Below are 17,715 nucleotides of genomic sequence, written 5' to 3'. Positions count from 1 at the left end.
ATTAATTTTTTTCAAAAAGGGAGGAGGAAGAAAGCAGAAAATGACAGGCGAATTAACCTAACATCAGATGTAGGGAAAATGTTGCAACATATTATGAAAGATGGTATCACATTGTGCTTAGAGAAAAAAAAACTTGGAAGTGATCAGAGAAATTCAACAAAGTTTTGTGAAAGGGAAATCAAATTTGATCAATTTATTGGAGTCCTTTGGAGAAGTAATGGGCTATAGATAAAAGGGATTGTAGTGGATATGGGTTTTCAGAAGGCTTATGATAAATTGACACATCAGATTTACTGCTGAAAACAAAGCTCATTGATTAGGATACAACATACTGATATCAGATTGGCTGACTAACTGGAAACAGAGTAGGCATAAATAGTTATCTGTTTGGCAAGATGAAAGAAGATACAAGAAGCCTTTTATTCCTTTCTATAGATGCTTCCTGACCTGCTGAGTTCCTCTGGCATCGTGTGTGTGTGTGTGTGCCTTAAGAATTGGGCCTAATCTTTCTACGATTTATTGGACAAAGGCACTGAAAGCCTAGTTGCTACATTTGCTGATGACACAAATATAGATAGGAAGACGGAACTGTGCAGAAGATACAAGGAGGCTTCAAAGCATTAGAGACAGATTAAGTGAGTAAACAAAGGTCTGCAATAGAAGAATAAAGTGGAGAAATGATAAATTATCCATTTTGGCGGGAGCAGCAAAATTGCATTTTATCCAGATGGTGAAAGATTGTAGAGCTCTCTGATTTGGGCACTTCAGTTCATGTTTTGAGTAATGAGGAAAACTATCATAATATTGTAATTTATTGCTAGGCAAATCAACTACAAAAAATAGGGTGGTTCTGCTTCAGTTACATAAAGCACTGATGAAACCACCTGGACTACTGTTTATAGTCTTGGCCTTTATTTAAGGAAGGATGTTAATGTATTGGAAGTGGTTCAGAGAAGATACACTAGACCAGTATATTAAATGAGCAGACTGTCTTGTGAGGACAGCTTATGCTTAAAGCCATTGGAGTTTAGGAGGATGAGAGGAAACTTAATTGAAACATTTACAATTTTGAGGGGTCTTAACAGGTGGAAAGAGCAGATATTTTGTCTTGGGGAAGCATCTCGTCCTAGGGATCATAGTTTAAAGATTAGAATCACCTACTTAATAGAGAGATGAAATGTAATGTTTTCTTTCAAATGGTCAAGTTTCTTTTGAAGCCTTCTCCTCGAAAGAGTAGTAAACGCAGAGATTTTAAATATTTTCATAACAGTGGTAGATGGATATTTGATAAGTGAGGAGTGAAAGATTATCCCTGATAGATGGGTGTAACATAGCTGAAGTTTTAAGTAAGTATGCTGGGATTTTATTAAATTAATGAATTGGCTTGAGAAAACAAATGATCTATCCTGCTCCTAACTGAAATGTTTACATGTTTCTAAATTCTATGTAAAATTTCATCTTTGTGTTCAAATCTCTTCATCGTCTCAACTTTCCCAAATCTCATCCAGTCTGAAACCTTCCATGACCCCTTTACCCATCCAACTCCAGCTTAATGTTTCATCTACAAATTATTTTGCTCCATAATTGGGCACTCTGCCTTTAGCCTGCCCTAATCTGTAGATGTGCATCTCTAGATCTCTCCATCTTCTTCATCTCCTTTAAGATCCCTTACAAACTCTCCTTTGACTCAGTTTTGAATATCTCCTTTTACTGCAGTGCTAACTTTTATTTGAATGCATTTTTGTGATGCTCCTTGAGATATTTTGATATAGCAAAATGATCATTGTAAATGAAATTTGTAAAATTGAAGTTTTATCCCAGTTCTAGTATTTTTAGCATACCAGTTAGTAGAGAATGATTTACATATGTTCCACTCAGTGATGCTTCACTGGTCTTGATTCTAGGCGTTCTATCTGCCAGGTTTCCGCAGAATGCTCAAATACAACAATGGCCAAAAATGAATTCATTGATCAAAAATAGCATTCAAGCCCATCAAAATATCAGCCTCTGTGAAGCTTGTACATCCTCAATAGAGTCATCACTCCACACTTTAAGAAAGGAGGAAGGCAGCAGAAAGGAAATTATACACCAGTTAACCTGACCTCAGTGGTTGGGAAGATGTTAGAGTCAATTTTTAAGAATGAGGTGATGGAGTATTTGGTGACACAGGACAAGATAGTACTAAGTCAGCATGGTTTCCTTCAGGGAAAATCCTGCCTGACAAACCTGTTGAAATTCTTTGAGGAGATTACAAGTAGGATAGATAAAGGGGATGCAGCGAATGTTGTATGTTTGGACTTTCAAAATGCCTTTGACAAGGTGCCACACATGAGACTGCTTACCAAGTTAAGAGCCTGTGGTATTACAGGAAAGTTACTAACATGGTTGGAGCATTGGCTGATTGGTAGAAGGCAGCAAATGGAAATAAAATTATCTTTTTCTGGTTAGCTGCCAGTGCTTAGCGGTGTTCTGCAGGGGTCGGTGTTGGGACCACTTCCTTTTATGCTGTACATAAATGATTTAGATGATAGAATAGATGGCTTTGTTGTCAAGTTTGCAGATGATATGAAGATTGGTGGAGGGGCAGGTAGTGTTGAGGAAACAGGTAGGATGCAGAAGGACTTAGACAGATTAGGAGAACGGGCAAGAAAGTGGCAAATGAAATACAATGTTGGAAAATGCATGGTCATTCACTTTGGTAGTAGGAATAAATGTGCGGACTATTTTCTAAACAGGGAGAAAATCCAGGAATCTGAGATGCAAAGGAACTTGGGAGTCCTTGTGCAGAACACCCTGAAGGTTAACTTGCAGATTGAGTCGGTGGTGAGGAAGGCAAATGCCATGTTAGCATTCATTTCAAGTGGTCTAGAATACAAGAGCAGGGATGTGATGCTGAGGCTTTATAAGGCACTGGCGAGGCCTCACCATGAGTATTGTGAACAGTTTTGGGCCCATCGTCTTAGAAAAGATGTGCTGGCATTGGAGAGGGTCCAGAGGAGGTTTACAAGGATGATTCCAGGAATGAAAGGGTTATCATACGAGGAACATTTGGTGGCTCTGGGTCTGTACTCACTGGAATTCAGAAGGATGGAGGGGTATCTCATTGAAAAGTTTCGAATGTTGAAAGGCCTAGACAGAATAGATGTGGAAAGGGTGTTTCCTGTGGTGGGAGAGTCTAGGGCACAGCCTCAGGATAGAAGGCTGCCCTTTCAAAACAGAGATGTGAAGAAATTTCTTTAGCCAAAGGTGGTGAATTTGTGGAATTTGTTGCCACATGCAGCCGTGGAGGGCAGGTCGTTGGATGTATTTACGGCAGAGATAGACAGGTTTTTGATTGGACATGGCATCAAAGGTTACGGGGAGAAAGCCGGGAACTGGGATTGAGGAGGAGAGGAAAAAAAGGATCAACCAAGATTGAATGGCTGAGCAGACTCAATGGGCCAAATGGCCTAATTCTGCTCCAATGTCTTATGGTCTTATGGTCAATATTCTTTCTCTGTTCTTCAACTAGTTTTATTATGCGGACTCTTCACTAAAAACATTGTATTTTCATCCATCTCTGACCTGTGAGCTGCTCAAAAGTATTTTGGTGCAAGTGAAACACAACATGAAAATTGTTTGTATCTTGGACAGATTCCATCAGAAGGCCATTGGATTAAGTCTGTCCAACAATTCTGACTAGAATCAGTCAGCAGAAATTTGTCACCATGAAATCCAAAGCTAGAAATGGTTTCCTAACCCCACCAATCTCTATGTTAATAACGATCCAAAATTATGAAAATTACAACATTTTTATTTTACTTCCAGGCATGTGCAAAACCTTTATAGTTCACTTCATCATTCCAAATTTATTTCTAGAATGTCAGAGTATTATTCTTCTGTCAAGAAATAGGTTCCAGTTTTAAAACAATCCTCAGACACATAAACATGTTTGGAGTAACTCAATCACTTACAGCAATCTTCTGACAATTTATTGTGAGTTGGCCTAAAATAGGTTTCAAACGTAACTGCGAAACCAGTATCATCATCTAAAAGGAAAGACAGGAAAGCACATTGTAATAACTTTCAGAAACAAAATGTAACTAATGCTGAGTCGGGAACAAAAGGCCTTGTAAACTAAGGATTACGAATGACATTAATATAAGCAATTATTTGGTTACATCAGAGTAGAAAAACAGAAACTTCAACAGCATCCTGATTTCTGCAACTCTTGGTACAGTAAATTACATAAATTATAAAGTCAGTTCATATTTTAATACAGTGGATTCCAGTTCATTGGGACACTTTGTGACCAATATATATTGGCCCAATTAAGCAGCTGCACTAATTAGCCAAAGTTTCAAGGAAAAATTTTAAAAGATACGAAACAAAGATAACGTACTGTTTAACTGTGTAACAAATTATATATTTAAATGAAATACAGAACAAATTAAAACACTGCCAATAGTACTACAGAACTGTGTATTGGTTCCTAATAGTTATCCACGGAGAAATTCATCCAGTATATTCATGAAAAGTAAGAAAAGGCGCCATATATATTCTAAGGTAAGGAAGTACATTACTTGGTAAATTTGCAATGTCATGTACAGCAGCGGTCCCCAACCACCGGGCCGTGGCCCGGTACTGGGCCGCAAAGCATGTGCTACTGGGCCGTGAGGAAACGATATGAGTCAGCTGCACCTTTCCTCATTCCCTGACACTGTTGAACTTGAACATAGGGTTGCCAATTGTCCCATATTTGCCGGGACATCCCGTATATTGGGCTAAATTGGTTTGTCCCATAACGGCTGCCCTTGTCCTGTATTTCCCCCGCTAAGGTAGAGCATTCCTTTGAAACCTTTCATGCCAAAATGGTGTAAAGTGAAGAAGCAATTGCCATTAATTTATATGGGAAAATTTTTTGAGCGTTCCCAGACACCAAAAAATAACCTAACAAATCATACCAAATAACACATAGAACCAAAAATAAATAATACTAACATATAGTAAAAGTAGGAATGATATGATAAATACACAGCCTATATAAAGTAGAAATAATGTATGTACAGTATAGCCGGGAAGATGAAGGCAAAACCAATTTGTGGGGGAAAAAAAATCGGCACGTGCGCGCATGCGCACATCACATGCGCACGTCACGCATGTGCACACAGGTGCCTGCGCATGGCTTCATGGTCATGGTAGTCTTTCCTGGGGTAAAGTGTTCCGGGATTTGACTGCTACTTTTGTCCCTTATTTGGGAGTGAGAAAGTTGGCAACCCTAACTGTAAAAGACATGTTGAGGTGAGTTTAACCCTACTTGACAAACCACCCACCCCCCGCCCCCGGGTCGGCTGGTCCGCAAGAATAGTGTCAATATTAAACCAGTCCGCGGTGCAAAAAAGGTTGGGGACCCCTGATGTATGGTAATCCCACAACTTTGCTGAATTGGCAACTTAAACACTGAATACTGAGGCCACATTCCCACACTCAAGTAAAATGTAACAACATGCCAAATTACATTTAATTTTCCAACTTTGGATTTTCCTAACCAGTACACACAGGACAGTTTACACCATTTCATGCGATAAAAACATGCATTACCACAGTTTTCCTCGTCAGCTCCATTTTCACAGTCTTCAATTTTATTGCAATGCAGGTGCTGCGGCAGACATAGTGAGATATTCCCGCATGGGAAAAATCCAACAGGACAATGACGATTCTGAGGGTTAGTTATTGTTGTCATGACTTCTATAGTGGGCAGAGAGAGAATTAATAAAGCACTCCAATAAAGTTATTTAAACATCAACTATGAAATATTTCTTATTTTCAAGTGTGATTTACAATTTATTGATGTATATAATTTCAGAAACTTAATAAATCAGGCAATATTTCAAAATGTATAAGGAACAAAAATCACAAAGTACAAAACTGAACGAAAAAGAACGAACTGTTTGATAAGCGCCAAACTTAAAATTGATCCAGGTCAATATGAACCAACAAAATAATTGATATTTTTTTCTAATTAGCTCACAATTCTGTTCTTCCTATGAAAGGGCACTGGTTATACACGTGAGCCTAAGCATATGACACCAGTCTTTCACACTATAGATTACAACCATGCCAAATCTCCTCTGTGCAAACTTCAAAACACACTTTTCAACTGGGATTAAAAATAGCAATTACACACAGAAGCCTTGTCTACTATTGATCTCCTCTCAGGGAGATGCTGATAAAAGTTGGTAGAGCCCTTGAATAGTCTATTATTAGCTCAGCAAATATCTGTACAGAACTCATAAATGCGACTCGGTAGTTCTGCACCTTTATATCACTTCACCAAACAAATTATAGAGGTCACAATCACAGAAATCAAAGAAATTGCACCAGCAACATTATTTCAGAAAACTCCAGATCTGCTCTCACTTTATTTTGCTGAATTTGCCTCATGCACCTACTTCAGCCAGCAATCTCAAGTTCACATCAGTTATGGAATAAAAGCAAAGATGTGATAAGTGTCCTGACAATGCATTAGTGAATTGACACAGCCATCTCTTTGTCCCAGCATGGTATGATTTTATGTGGCTCATGTACATTGCTCTGAAAATGCCAACGTGCATGTTCTGCGAAACAGGTATCTTCATTGGCAGTTTCAACTAGAAATCTAAAAAAAAAATTAGTTGCTATAAAACGAATAATGGGACATTTTCTGAAATCTTCTGTCTGTGCTAGCTAACCTGTGATTAAAGAAAAGATTTTTTAAGAAAAATATTGCCAACTGGTAAGCATGAATGCAAGACCCCAACTATTTCCTTGCAATTTTGAAGCATAATGCCCTCCAGGAGTAACAAACTGGAAAGGAAATTATCAGGAGTAATTTTATATTAAATATGTCTTGTCATAATGAATAACAAAGACAACTGACTTGCTATATTCCAAAAGGAAAAATTGAGCAATGGCTAGATTTAGATTTTGGATAACTATAGTATAAATGAAACCAGGTCTCATGTTATAATGATAAGTTAGTGAAACTTATATTACTTCTTCAGGAAAGAAAATTAAGCAATGGGTCCTAAAGTATTTAGCCCACAGAAGAATGGAGATGTACAGTAGCTTCCTACCAAAAGCAGTAAATTGCATTAATTAATTCCAGTGAAAGATCTGATGAATAATTTCTTCTAAATGATAATAATGACAATCAACTATTCTGTTTATATTGCCAATTTTTACTAATTTCTAGTACAATTTTAATGCAATCTATTTTTGCCTGTTTTTAGAGAAGAATTCATTTTCAGAGTATAATCTGAAATAAAATAACTTATTTCACAGGAAACATCCCTTGTAGTTAAATTAATGCAAAATGGTTCTGATGTATTCTATGGTTCATGGAAATTATTTTTACAAGTCCCCGGAAACCATACCAAAAAGAATAATGTTCTTCTGATATCTTCGTACCTCGCCTTCTATGATCATGACGTTCTGTCTCATACCCTAAATTTGCAGGTAGCTGGGCTGTACCAATCCCCTTCAAACATTTTTTTTAAGTAATCGATTCCTTGGGGGATCACTAGTGAATTTAAATAAGGTCACCTGTCTCAAATAACCAAATGAAAATCAAAATAGTTGTACGTGCTGAAAATCTAAGATAAAAGCAAAAACAAAAGATGCTGGGAATATGCAGCAGCTCAGGGAAAATCTGTGAAGATCACTAGAATTGTTGACCTTAAACGTTGGCCTTGTTTCTCTTTCTACTGATGCTGTTGGACTTGCTGAGTTTTTACAGCAGCTTCTGTTTTTACCTTACTATTGAAAAGAATGGGAAAACAACATACCCAATGAATTTCTCACTTTCATGTCAAATTTATCCAAGTTTATGCTATATAACAAATTATATTAAGTAACATTACAGCATCTGACTAACCCAACTTTCTCCTTCACTCAACACACATCAAAGTTGCTGGTGAACGCAGCAGGCCAGGCAGCATCTATAGGAAGAGGCGCAGTCGACGTTTCAGGCCGAGACCCTTCGTCAGGACGAAGGGTCTCGGCCTGAAACGTCGACTGCGCCTCTTCCTATAGATGCTGCCTGGCCTGCTGCGATCACCAGCAACTTTGATGTGTGTTGCTTGAATTTCCAGCATCTGCAGAATTCCTGTTGTTTCTCCTTCACTGCGCAGATTGGTTCAACTTTACTGTTCATGATAGTTATAAAGTTTCAAGCACATAGCGGAAACTTCACTCATATTACATATAACTTCATGGTGAATACTGCCTTTCATCATTGGACGTTGTCAGTAAAGCTACTTGGAACTGCAAAACAAGATTGATTTATCAAAAGAATTCTCTTTAACTTGACCCAGAATGGAAAGGAACTTGTTTCATATTTCTCAGCTACACTATTTTTTTTAATTCCAGACATCCCACCCTGCAAAAACGCATTTCAGGGAGGTAGCACCATCAATCTGTGGCAGACTCCCGGGAGAGGTGGGATGTCTGCAATAGAGTAGCTCCTTAGCAGCTAGCCAGCTAGTTTAAATAACGTTAGCTATGCTAATGAACGAATGACACCTGTTAAACTCACCTCAACATGTCTTTTACAGTCTTAACCCACCATGGGCAATAGAAAAGTCACTGTTGCAAACAGTGCAGCGAGCAACACTGTCATTATTTTGACCCCTATTAGACAGGGGTACACTTTAGTGTAGTCTGGGGTGACGTACGTTTTATATTTTTTGGAACACTCTGCCATGGCGCGTTCTCGCTCGCGCTCTCAAGTGCTCTCGCTTGCTTTCGCTCTCGCTCACTCGCTTGCTTTCTCTCGCTCTCTCGCTTGTTTTGTCTCGCTCGCTTGCTTGCTCTCGCTCTCTCTCTCGCGCGCTCTCTCTCTCGTGGTTGCTCTCGCACTCTCTCTTGCTTGCTCTTACTCTCTCTCGTGCGCACTCACTCTCTCTCATGGTTGCTCTCGCGCTCTCTCTTGCTTTCTCTCGCTCGCTCTCAAAAAAATTGATTTCCATGATATTGTATATAATTTGCGGGCATCAGGGAGCCACTATTAATATGCAGGAGACTCCCGGAACTTCCGGGAGAGGTGGAATGTCTGTAATTCTAGTATTATGAGTGCTATTTGATGTTGAAACAATGGGTGAAAATTTGCAGAAAAATAGTCTTTGTGTACAATATTATGCATTTAACGTAACTGCATAAGAATGGTACATTGGAGTCCTCAATTTTGGGAATATGATTTATTTGGTCTGAAAATGGAACATGGAACCAATGGGACATGGCATGTTTAATAGTTCTTGCAATTCTTACAACAGATAACATTCTTCTGTCCATGAATAACTTTCCATAAAGTGAAATGGAATTTATAAAATGAAAGGTACATTCTGAATCGATAAGAAGTGCCTTCAGAGTCTTTGACACTGTATCAGCTTAATCACTTCACCTTGGTGTGATCATTTTTGACAGTATCATTTTATTCTCTTAGCAGAACTCTCTGTTGGAAAAGTGACAGCAATTTTCTCTATCAATTTCTAAATGCTATAATGTGACTGAGCTACATGTACATCTGGTTTTGATTTACCTTGAAATTACCCGGAGAGAATTTGTTCACTCATTGACCCACTATTTAGGCTGAAGAGGATTATAATAGTTATTATTATTATTAGGTCTATGTGTATTTTAGTGTAGCTTGACATGTTGGCAATCTTTCCCTCATTCCATTCTGCAGTAGATCCCAATGACTGAACTCATGATTGGAATTGTATATGTTTTAGCTTCAGTGACAATCAACTGTGGCCAGTTGAACAGAATTGCATGAAAAAGTGTATTCAAGATGTGAACTGTCAAAAAGATGATGAAAAAGGAAACAAGTTTATATGGTGGATCTCTCCAACAACATTAATGGAGAAATATTGGACACCAGGGAAATGTTGATAGAGTCCATTAAAAGCCGGCAAAATACTATAACTCCTCTGCATCAGTTACCTTTATACTACTGTGTTCATTACATGCTGAGTTATAAAATACACATGGACTAAAATGCTAACTGTCCTGTGCTATCACCAGTGGGATCATCAGTTGATCTGCCACCTGTCTTCAGGAGTTTCAGCCCGCTTATGATCAAGACTCCTTCGAGGTGGTGGGCCAGCAGTGCTAAAGCACCACCTCCCACTGGTGAGCTTAAAAACTTGGCATCTGCCTCTATCAGAGTTGTTGGTCACTTCCATCCAACAGATAGTCTGCTCTTCAGGTGTCTATGCAACTACTGAAGTGTTTGCAAGATATATATACAATGTCTGACTATTTGCCCCTCTGGACATACCTGGTCCACACCCATGCTGATCCTTTCACTGCTGCCTCAGCTACAGCCCTGCTGGTTGACTTGATCTCTCTTCTAGTGAAGCCAAGGTCACGCAGCCACTTCTGGAGAGTGAACGCAATAAACCCACGGCAGCCTACTTCGAATGGATAGCATGATACCTTCCACCCTCTGTCTCTGCACTCTGATCTTAACTCTGCATACTTGGTTAACTTGTGCTCATGGGCTTCATCGATGTCGTCTTCCCAGGGGACTGTGAGTTCACCAATAACCGCTTCTCTACTGGTGTCAGACCATACGATTATATCTGGACACAATGTTCTGAAAGCTATTTGCTCCGGGAAACTGTCTTTCCCGTCCAAGTCAGCCTTGACACAGCAATCATTGGCTGAAGAAAGTATGCTTGATCGTGAGCCTATGCTGTACACCCTTGACTTGGAGCCTTCTTTCACAAATGATATGCGATGTTCTGTGCAGCATGGGGCATGAGATAAGTTGTGCTGCAGTACTCTCTGCTCAACCACTTCTGTTACAACTTTGAGAACGTTGTTATGTCTCCACGTGTACATGCCGCTGGAAAGATTGACTCTGCATGCACTCAAGATATGTTGAAGTGTTCCCTTCTCGCCACAAGCAGCACACCTGTCTGTCTTATCTTCATACCAGGTGTTGAGGTTGGCAGGTGTTGGGAGCAGATCGTACGCTGCTCTGCATAAAAAAGAAATGCGGAACGGTTCCATCTGCCACAGAACATTCCAAGATAGGTGTCGTTGTTCAACACTTTCCCACCGGGTCCAAGCCCCTTGTTTGGCCAGGCCAGCTGCTTTAGTTAACCTCTTCTCCTCTTCTACCTCTCATATTTCTTGTGTTAGAGGCTCACGGTGCTCCTTACCTGTAGAAGATGACCACCACTTGTGGGTTGTCCATCCAAGTCCCTGGCGGCCTAGCTGGATAGCCCCAACCGTCTCCTTGTGCTTCAATCTGGACTCTGCCTCATCAACTGCTACACGGGCTGACCACTTCCTGCCTGATCTCACATCCGGCTGGGTGTTCTTGGTGACAGGGTCTTTTGAGTCTCGAAGCATCAAGAATGATCTTACCTTGGTTACCTTGACCTCCTCAGCAAGGGATTGCACTGGGATGGTAAGCTTTGTCTGGCTACTGTGGACTACAACATTGGTGAGGCTGCTCAGTACTCCAAGCCACTTCTTCACATACTTGTTGATCTTCCGTTCCATTGCCTCAACATGGGACATTGCCACTTCATAGGCAGTTAGTGACCACATTATCCATGGCATCAGTCCGTACTGTAAGCACCACAACTTCAACTTGCCAGGCAAGCCTCACTCGTCAACAGACATCAGACCTCTGCTGATCTGTTCTCCTGTCTCTTGAACCCTCTTGATGTCTCTCAGCTCCTCTGTGTACCATCGCCCGAGGCTCTTAACTGGTTGGTCCTGAATGGATGGAATCTCCTCTCCACAAAGGGTGAAATGAAAGTCAACCAGCTTTCCTCTCCTAAGAACAAGGCTCCTTGACTTCTTGGTCTTGAACTTCATTTTTCCCCAATCCATTAGCTCCTCGAGTCTAGATAGTACATTTTCCACTGCCTCTGTGCGGGGACCCAAAAGGGTAAGATCCTCCCATGAACGCTCGTATTGGTGGTAACTCCTCTCCGCCATCAAGTGCGGCACCTGGTCCCATTGATTCTGCAGCCCTCACAATAACCTCCATGGCTAACACAAAAAGGATGGGTGAAATCGCACATCCCATTGGGACTCCAACATCCAAGCTCTGCCACCTAGTTGTAAACTGCTGAGTGGAAAACCTCATCCGGAAATTGCTGTAGTACTGCATAACAAAGTTCTTCACCTTAGCTGGAATCCATAGGAATTCCATCGCAAACTCATTCGGGACATGCAGAACAGAACCATATGCATTTGCCAGATCAAGCCAAACTACAGCCAGATTTCTTCTCAACCTTTTTGACTCCTGGATGGTATGCCATATCATACTAGAATGTTCAAGGCATCCTGGGAAGCCTGGTATTCCTGCCTTCTGCACAGATGTATTTACTAATCCATTTTCAATCACAAATGAAGATATTCTTTCTGCCAGAATGCCAAACATAATCTTCCCCTCTACATTCAGGAGTGAAATTGGTCGGAACTGATTCAATGTAGAAGAATTCTCTTCCTTCGGGATGTATACTCCTTCAGCCTCACTCCATGACAAAGGAACAACACCTTGTCTCCACACCACCTTTAACAATCTCCACAAGTATTTCCTCAGCTGTTCACACTTCTTGAACACCTTATACGGCACTCCATTAGGTCCTGACACTGAGCCTGACCTTGCCTTTCTGATGAACCGTTCGACTTCTGCCAGTTTGGGTTCTGACAGATTGAACTTCACTCTTGGCTTGGTAGGCTTCACAAGCCCTGAAATGTCAAGCAAAGGAGCCTCCCGCTGTTCGTTAGAGTAAGTGCTTGCCAGGTGATCCTCAAGTTCTTGTTGAGAGATGTTAAGCTGCCCGCTCTTACTTTGTTCAAACAGTTTCTTTGTGAACTCGTGAGGGTTCTCAAAGAACGACTTTCTTGCCTTCTCTCTCTTCTTTCTCTTTTTACGTTGTGACTCTGCACGACGGAGTGATGCTAACTTTATTCAAAAATGCTCTTGGAGATCAGCAAGCTCTGGCTTGTCACCCTCACTTGCTACCTTCCACCTCTGTCTCAACAATCTAAGCTCTCTCCTCAATCTATCAATCTCCTTCTGGCGCCTGCTTGGTTGCTGTGTAGGATTTGTTTTCTTCAACTCAACCAAACCAAACCTGTACTTTCCAACATCGTAAATCATATCACACATCACTTCCAACTTTCTCTTTGATGTTCCCGAGAGTGTTCTCTAACATCATACTGATATCCTCATCAAATACACGCCAAGCCTTCTCATCTGCCATTGCTGGTCACTTGACCTTCCTCTTCTTCTCTACCTCCTCACCACCGCCATCACGTGAAGAATCTACCGGGGTACTGTGGTCTGAAACCTGACCTGGGTTATCTCTCGTCTGACCTGGAGTATGATGACGCTCTCCAGAGCGAATCGCTGTGGCTTGTGAATCAGTGGTTGAAAAGACCACATCATCTGTGCTTGGTGAAGAAATCTCATCTTCATCCACTGGGATGGAATAGCACTTCAACTTTGCTTGGTGGACTCGTAAACCTTTAATGCTGGAAAATGCTCTCCCACATCAACACACTGGACACTCAGAGCCTCTTATCCTAGCTCTTGGTCGTAGTCGCTCCCTGTAATTAACTGTATCCGTCCGATTGGGTCCATCATTCTCCCTCCCTCTCGGAGGACCCCGAGGGTATGGTTCTCCATGTAAACTAGAAGCTTCAAGAGGTGGGTGCTCTTCTGAGCTGGTGCCCGGGCTGCCAATCCTGATGCCCCAGGTGCCAGTCTTTCCTTAAGGAAACTTAAGGAAACGGCTGTTGACATTTTCTGTGAACATATTCAAGGATTTTACACAAATGGGAACATTTGATAATTAATTCCTTTTCAAATTTCTCGGAGCTAGAATTAAGAAGGCAATGGCTGATCAGTGATAGGACTGTGGCCAACCATGATATCCCAGATATGTGGACCAGAGGCAATAGGTTATAGTTAACAGCAGGCAAACTTAGATTCTCCTCAAGGGATTGACAGTTGGGTCACCAGCCAGCTAGCTCCTACTTTCCTCAGAATGGTAAAGGCAGGGAAAGCTGGCAAAGTGGCCAAAGAACTGGTGGCGAAGTCTAAATCCAATTTATATTTGATATTTGCTCCACTTGTACTGGGACAATCCCCAGATTCAGATTCATCAGTGTCATTTTCCCTCACAGGACCAGCAATTTACTGATCATACTGAAGCTTCTCCTGAACATGTTTCAGGAACACCTCCCTTTTCTGCTCAGTGCTATTTCTATCCCATCCTATTTTTGGATAGATGAAATCCCTCATTGTTGCTACTCTATGGAACTGACACATTGACACATTTCTCTGCATATTTGCTCCTCAGTATCCTCCCACTGATTGATGACCAACAGAGCAGCTTCTATGGTATAATCATACTCCTCTATTAATTAGTAACATGAAACAAAAAGAACCTGTCCTTGAGTATTCCAGTATATTCTCTTTCCCGAAACATTTTCCTTAATCAAGACTGTTACTCCATATGCGTTTCCCCCTTTCTGAACACCTTCTACAAATAAATATTTGGAACCATTCCTGTCTAATTTTAGCTAGGTCAACGTTATGACACACTATAATGCAGTCAGTTACCCTTGCACTCCACCTAACTTGCTTAATATTCATTCTATAGATCTATGCATACCTTTTTGTATCTATCTTAGTTTCCCATCTGTAGACTACATTTCTTGTTCTATTTATTTCTTGCTATTTATTTCACCCTCTCACACTCATATTATACAAGGAACAAACTAGATAATCTGTGCAGTCATTTTCCAAGACAGTAGCAAGGCACTGGAACAGGATACCATTTCGTATGGTGAAAACTAATTCACAAGATTTCTTTAAACCAGAGCTTAATAGGTCACGGTTTGTGTTGAAATCTTCTTTTACAAGGTTTAGCAACTGATCATGTTATCCAGACCTAAAGGGTTCTTGCAGATTAGTTTGGATTGCCAAGGAAGTTGGAGAAGAATTTCCTATGGCTCAAGGACAGATTTTATCCTGTTGTTATAGGACTATTGAATGGTACCCCAGTATGATAAGATGGATTATTGACCACAGAATCTACCTTGTTATGATCTTACACCTTATTCTCTACCTGCACTGCATTTTCTCTGTAACTGTTACACTTTATTCTGCATCATTGCTTTATCTTGTACTACTTCAATACACGTTGAGTGAAGTTATCATCGAGAGGATAACTTTACTCATCTTCATCTCCAATCTCAACAAATAAAAATCTCTGGCTTTACTTTTGTTTCGACTATTGTTATTCAAATTATCTCAGCACTTACTGATATACTAAAATCGAATCATATGATTTACTAGCTCCAGTGACACACTTTTTGCGCGCATTTTCTAAACAGGTTAAATCTACTCGTTCACCGAAGGCTTTTCAGAATTCCTTAAAACCCTCGAAAAATTTTCCTTCTGTAATGTTATGAATGCTCTCAATGGGCCACAGGTTGGCCGTAAAAATCCGCAGGGTGGCGCTATTGCACTAGCTTCACAGTGACACAGCGGCAAAAAGAACCGATCAGCTGGGAAACCCTGCTTATTTATACCCTACATTACTTATTCAAAAACGTTCAGACTCCAAGTTGCAAGATGATTACATAATTATATGTAAATAGAATTTAAATATCTTTCAGGAACTCCACCATTAAACAAAACGGAATACGCAAATAATTTACAGCGGTCTGTACAGCATTCGGCAAATAAAACTACAGATGTTGGAATCTGAAACAGAATTACACAGGAGCTCCTCCACTTGTAAGGATGGGTCCTGATCCCAAATGTTAACTGGTTTCTCTTACCACAGTTGGTGTTCAACTGGCAGTTTTGCTAGTATGTTCTGTATTTTGTTTAACATATTGCCTTTCCCGTATACAAAATAAGAATTTATTACTGACTTGTAATGGGTGTAGGCAACAACCCATTCATGCAGAGCAAGCCCACACGTCTTCGTTGGATTTTCATTTCTTTCTTGGATTTAAAACACGTTGGGATTTTTTTTTGTTAAAGGCACAAAATGGCGTTTGTGGGATAATTGGAGGTAAATTTATGCATTCAGCTCCTGGCAGTAATCTGGTGGGTCCTGACGAAGGATCTCGGCCTGAAACGTCGACTGCACCTCTTCCTAGAGATGCTGCCTGGCCTGCTGCGTTCACCAGCAACTGTTATGTGTGTTGCTTGAATTTCCAGCATTTGCAGAATTCCTGTTGTTTGCGTTTATCTGGTGGAACAGACCACTTGTTCAATTTTTACCATTATTTAAATCAATATAACTGATGTGCTGTCGATTCTAAACAGGGGTTCCATCAGCTTAGTATTCAGAGAGTAAGGAAACTTATTCTGTTACGTTAGTTGAGTATAAATCAATAAGACAGTTCTTTTGCTGTTCTTTAATTTGTGGCCTGGGATTTTTTTCTTATATATAGGAGGCACAGGCTGGTCTTTTGACATCTCATGTGGAATAAAGTACTCGCTGAAATCTAGTGCTCTTTTATTACAGAACAAAATACTTCCACAAAACTTCTTCCTACTAAATAGATTAGTTCTGTTGGCATCATTAGTTTACTGACTACGTTACATGCATACTTAATAACAATGTGTATTAGAAGACGAATCCTATCTGTAGGCTGAGAATAAACGGAGAAGACATAAAACAAGAACAGAACTTTTGCTACTTAGGAAGCCGGGTGACATCAGATGGCAGGTGCGACATGGACATCAAAAGAAGAATAGGGATGGCAAAAGACACCTTCACGAGAATGAAGAGTATACTGACCAATACTAAACTAGGCACGTGAGGTGGTACACTTTGGAAGGACAAACTCCAAGGCAGAGTACAAATTTAATGGTAGGATACTTTTGGTACTGTGAAGGAGCAGAGGGATCAGGGGGTACATGTCCACAGATCCCTGAAAGTTGCCTCACAGGTAGATAGGGTAGTTAAGAAAGCTTATGGAGTGTTAGTTTTCATAAGTCGAGGGATAGAGTTTAAGAGTCGCGGGGTAATGATGCAGCTCTATAAAACTCTGGTTAGGCCACAATTGGAGTACTGTGTCCAGTTCTGGTCACCTCACTATAGGAAGGATGTGGAAGCATTGGAAAGGGTACAGAGGAGATTTACCAGGATGCTGCCTGGTTTAGAAAGTATGCATTATGATCATAGATTAAGGGAGCTAGGGCTTTACTCTCTGGAGAGAAGGAGGATGAGAGGAGACATGATAGAGGTGTACAAGATATTAAGAGGAATAGATAGAGTGGATAGTCGGTGCCTCTTCCCCAGGGCACCACTGCTCAATACAAGAGGACATGGCTTTAAGGTAAGGGGTGGGAAGTTCAAGGGGGATATTAGAGGAAGGTTTTTTTACTCAGAGAGTGGTTGGCGCGTGGAATGCACTGCCTGAGTCAGTGGTGGAGGCAGATACATTAGTGAAATTTAAGAGACTACTAGACAGGAATATGGAGGAATTTAAGGTGGGGGGGGTATATGGGAGGCAGAGTTGAAGGGTCGGCTGAAGGGCCTGTACAGTGCTGTACTATTCTATGTTCTATGTATGTTCTATGACAACCCGCCTCAGTTCAGCAGTACTGAAGTGTTACATTTATCCAGTTATGTTATATGGCTCAGAATGTTGGACAGTATCCAGTAACATGAGGACATGAATTGAAGCAGCAGA

The 17,715-nt window shown here is 40.6% G+C and overlaps 1 protein-coding gene across 1 annotated transcript in view; it reads right to left on the bottom strand.

The window, feature by feature from the left end:
- rxfp2b (relaxin family peptide receptor 2b) overlaps window positions 1–17,715 on the bottom strand; it is a 94,228-nt gene that overhangs the window by 61,028 nt on the left and 15,485 nt on the right. Inside the window, exons 2-3 of the mRNA XM_063052898.1 lie at window positions 5,581–5,727; window positions 3,954–4,028 (exon numbers count right to left, since the gene is read on the bottom strand). Of these exons, the coding sequence (XP_062908968.1) occupies window positions 3,954–4,028; window positions 5,581–5,727 (222 nt within the window). The remainder of the gene's footprint in view (window positions 1–3,953; window positions 4,029–5,580; window positions 5,728–17,715) is intronic.

The sequence above is a fragment of the Mobula hypostoma genome, chromosome 7 (genome assembly GCF_963921235.1).
Source record: "Mobula hypostoma chromosome 7, sMobHyp1.1, whole genome shotgun sequence".
Lineage (NCBI taxonomy): Eukaryota > Metazoa > Chordata > Chondrichthyes > Myliobatiformes > Myliobatidae > Mobula > Mobula hypostoma.
The sequence above is the reverse complement of the archived record's forward strand: the minus strand, read 5'-3'. Positions and strand labels throughout refer to the sequence as shown.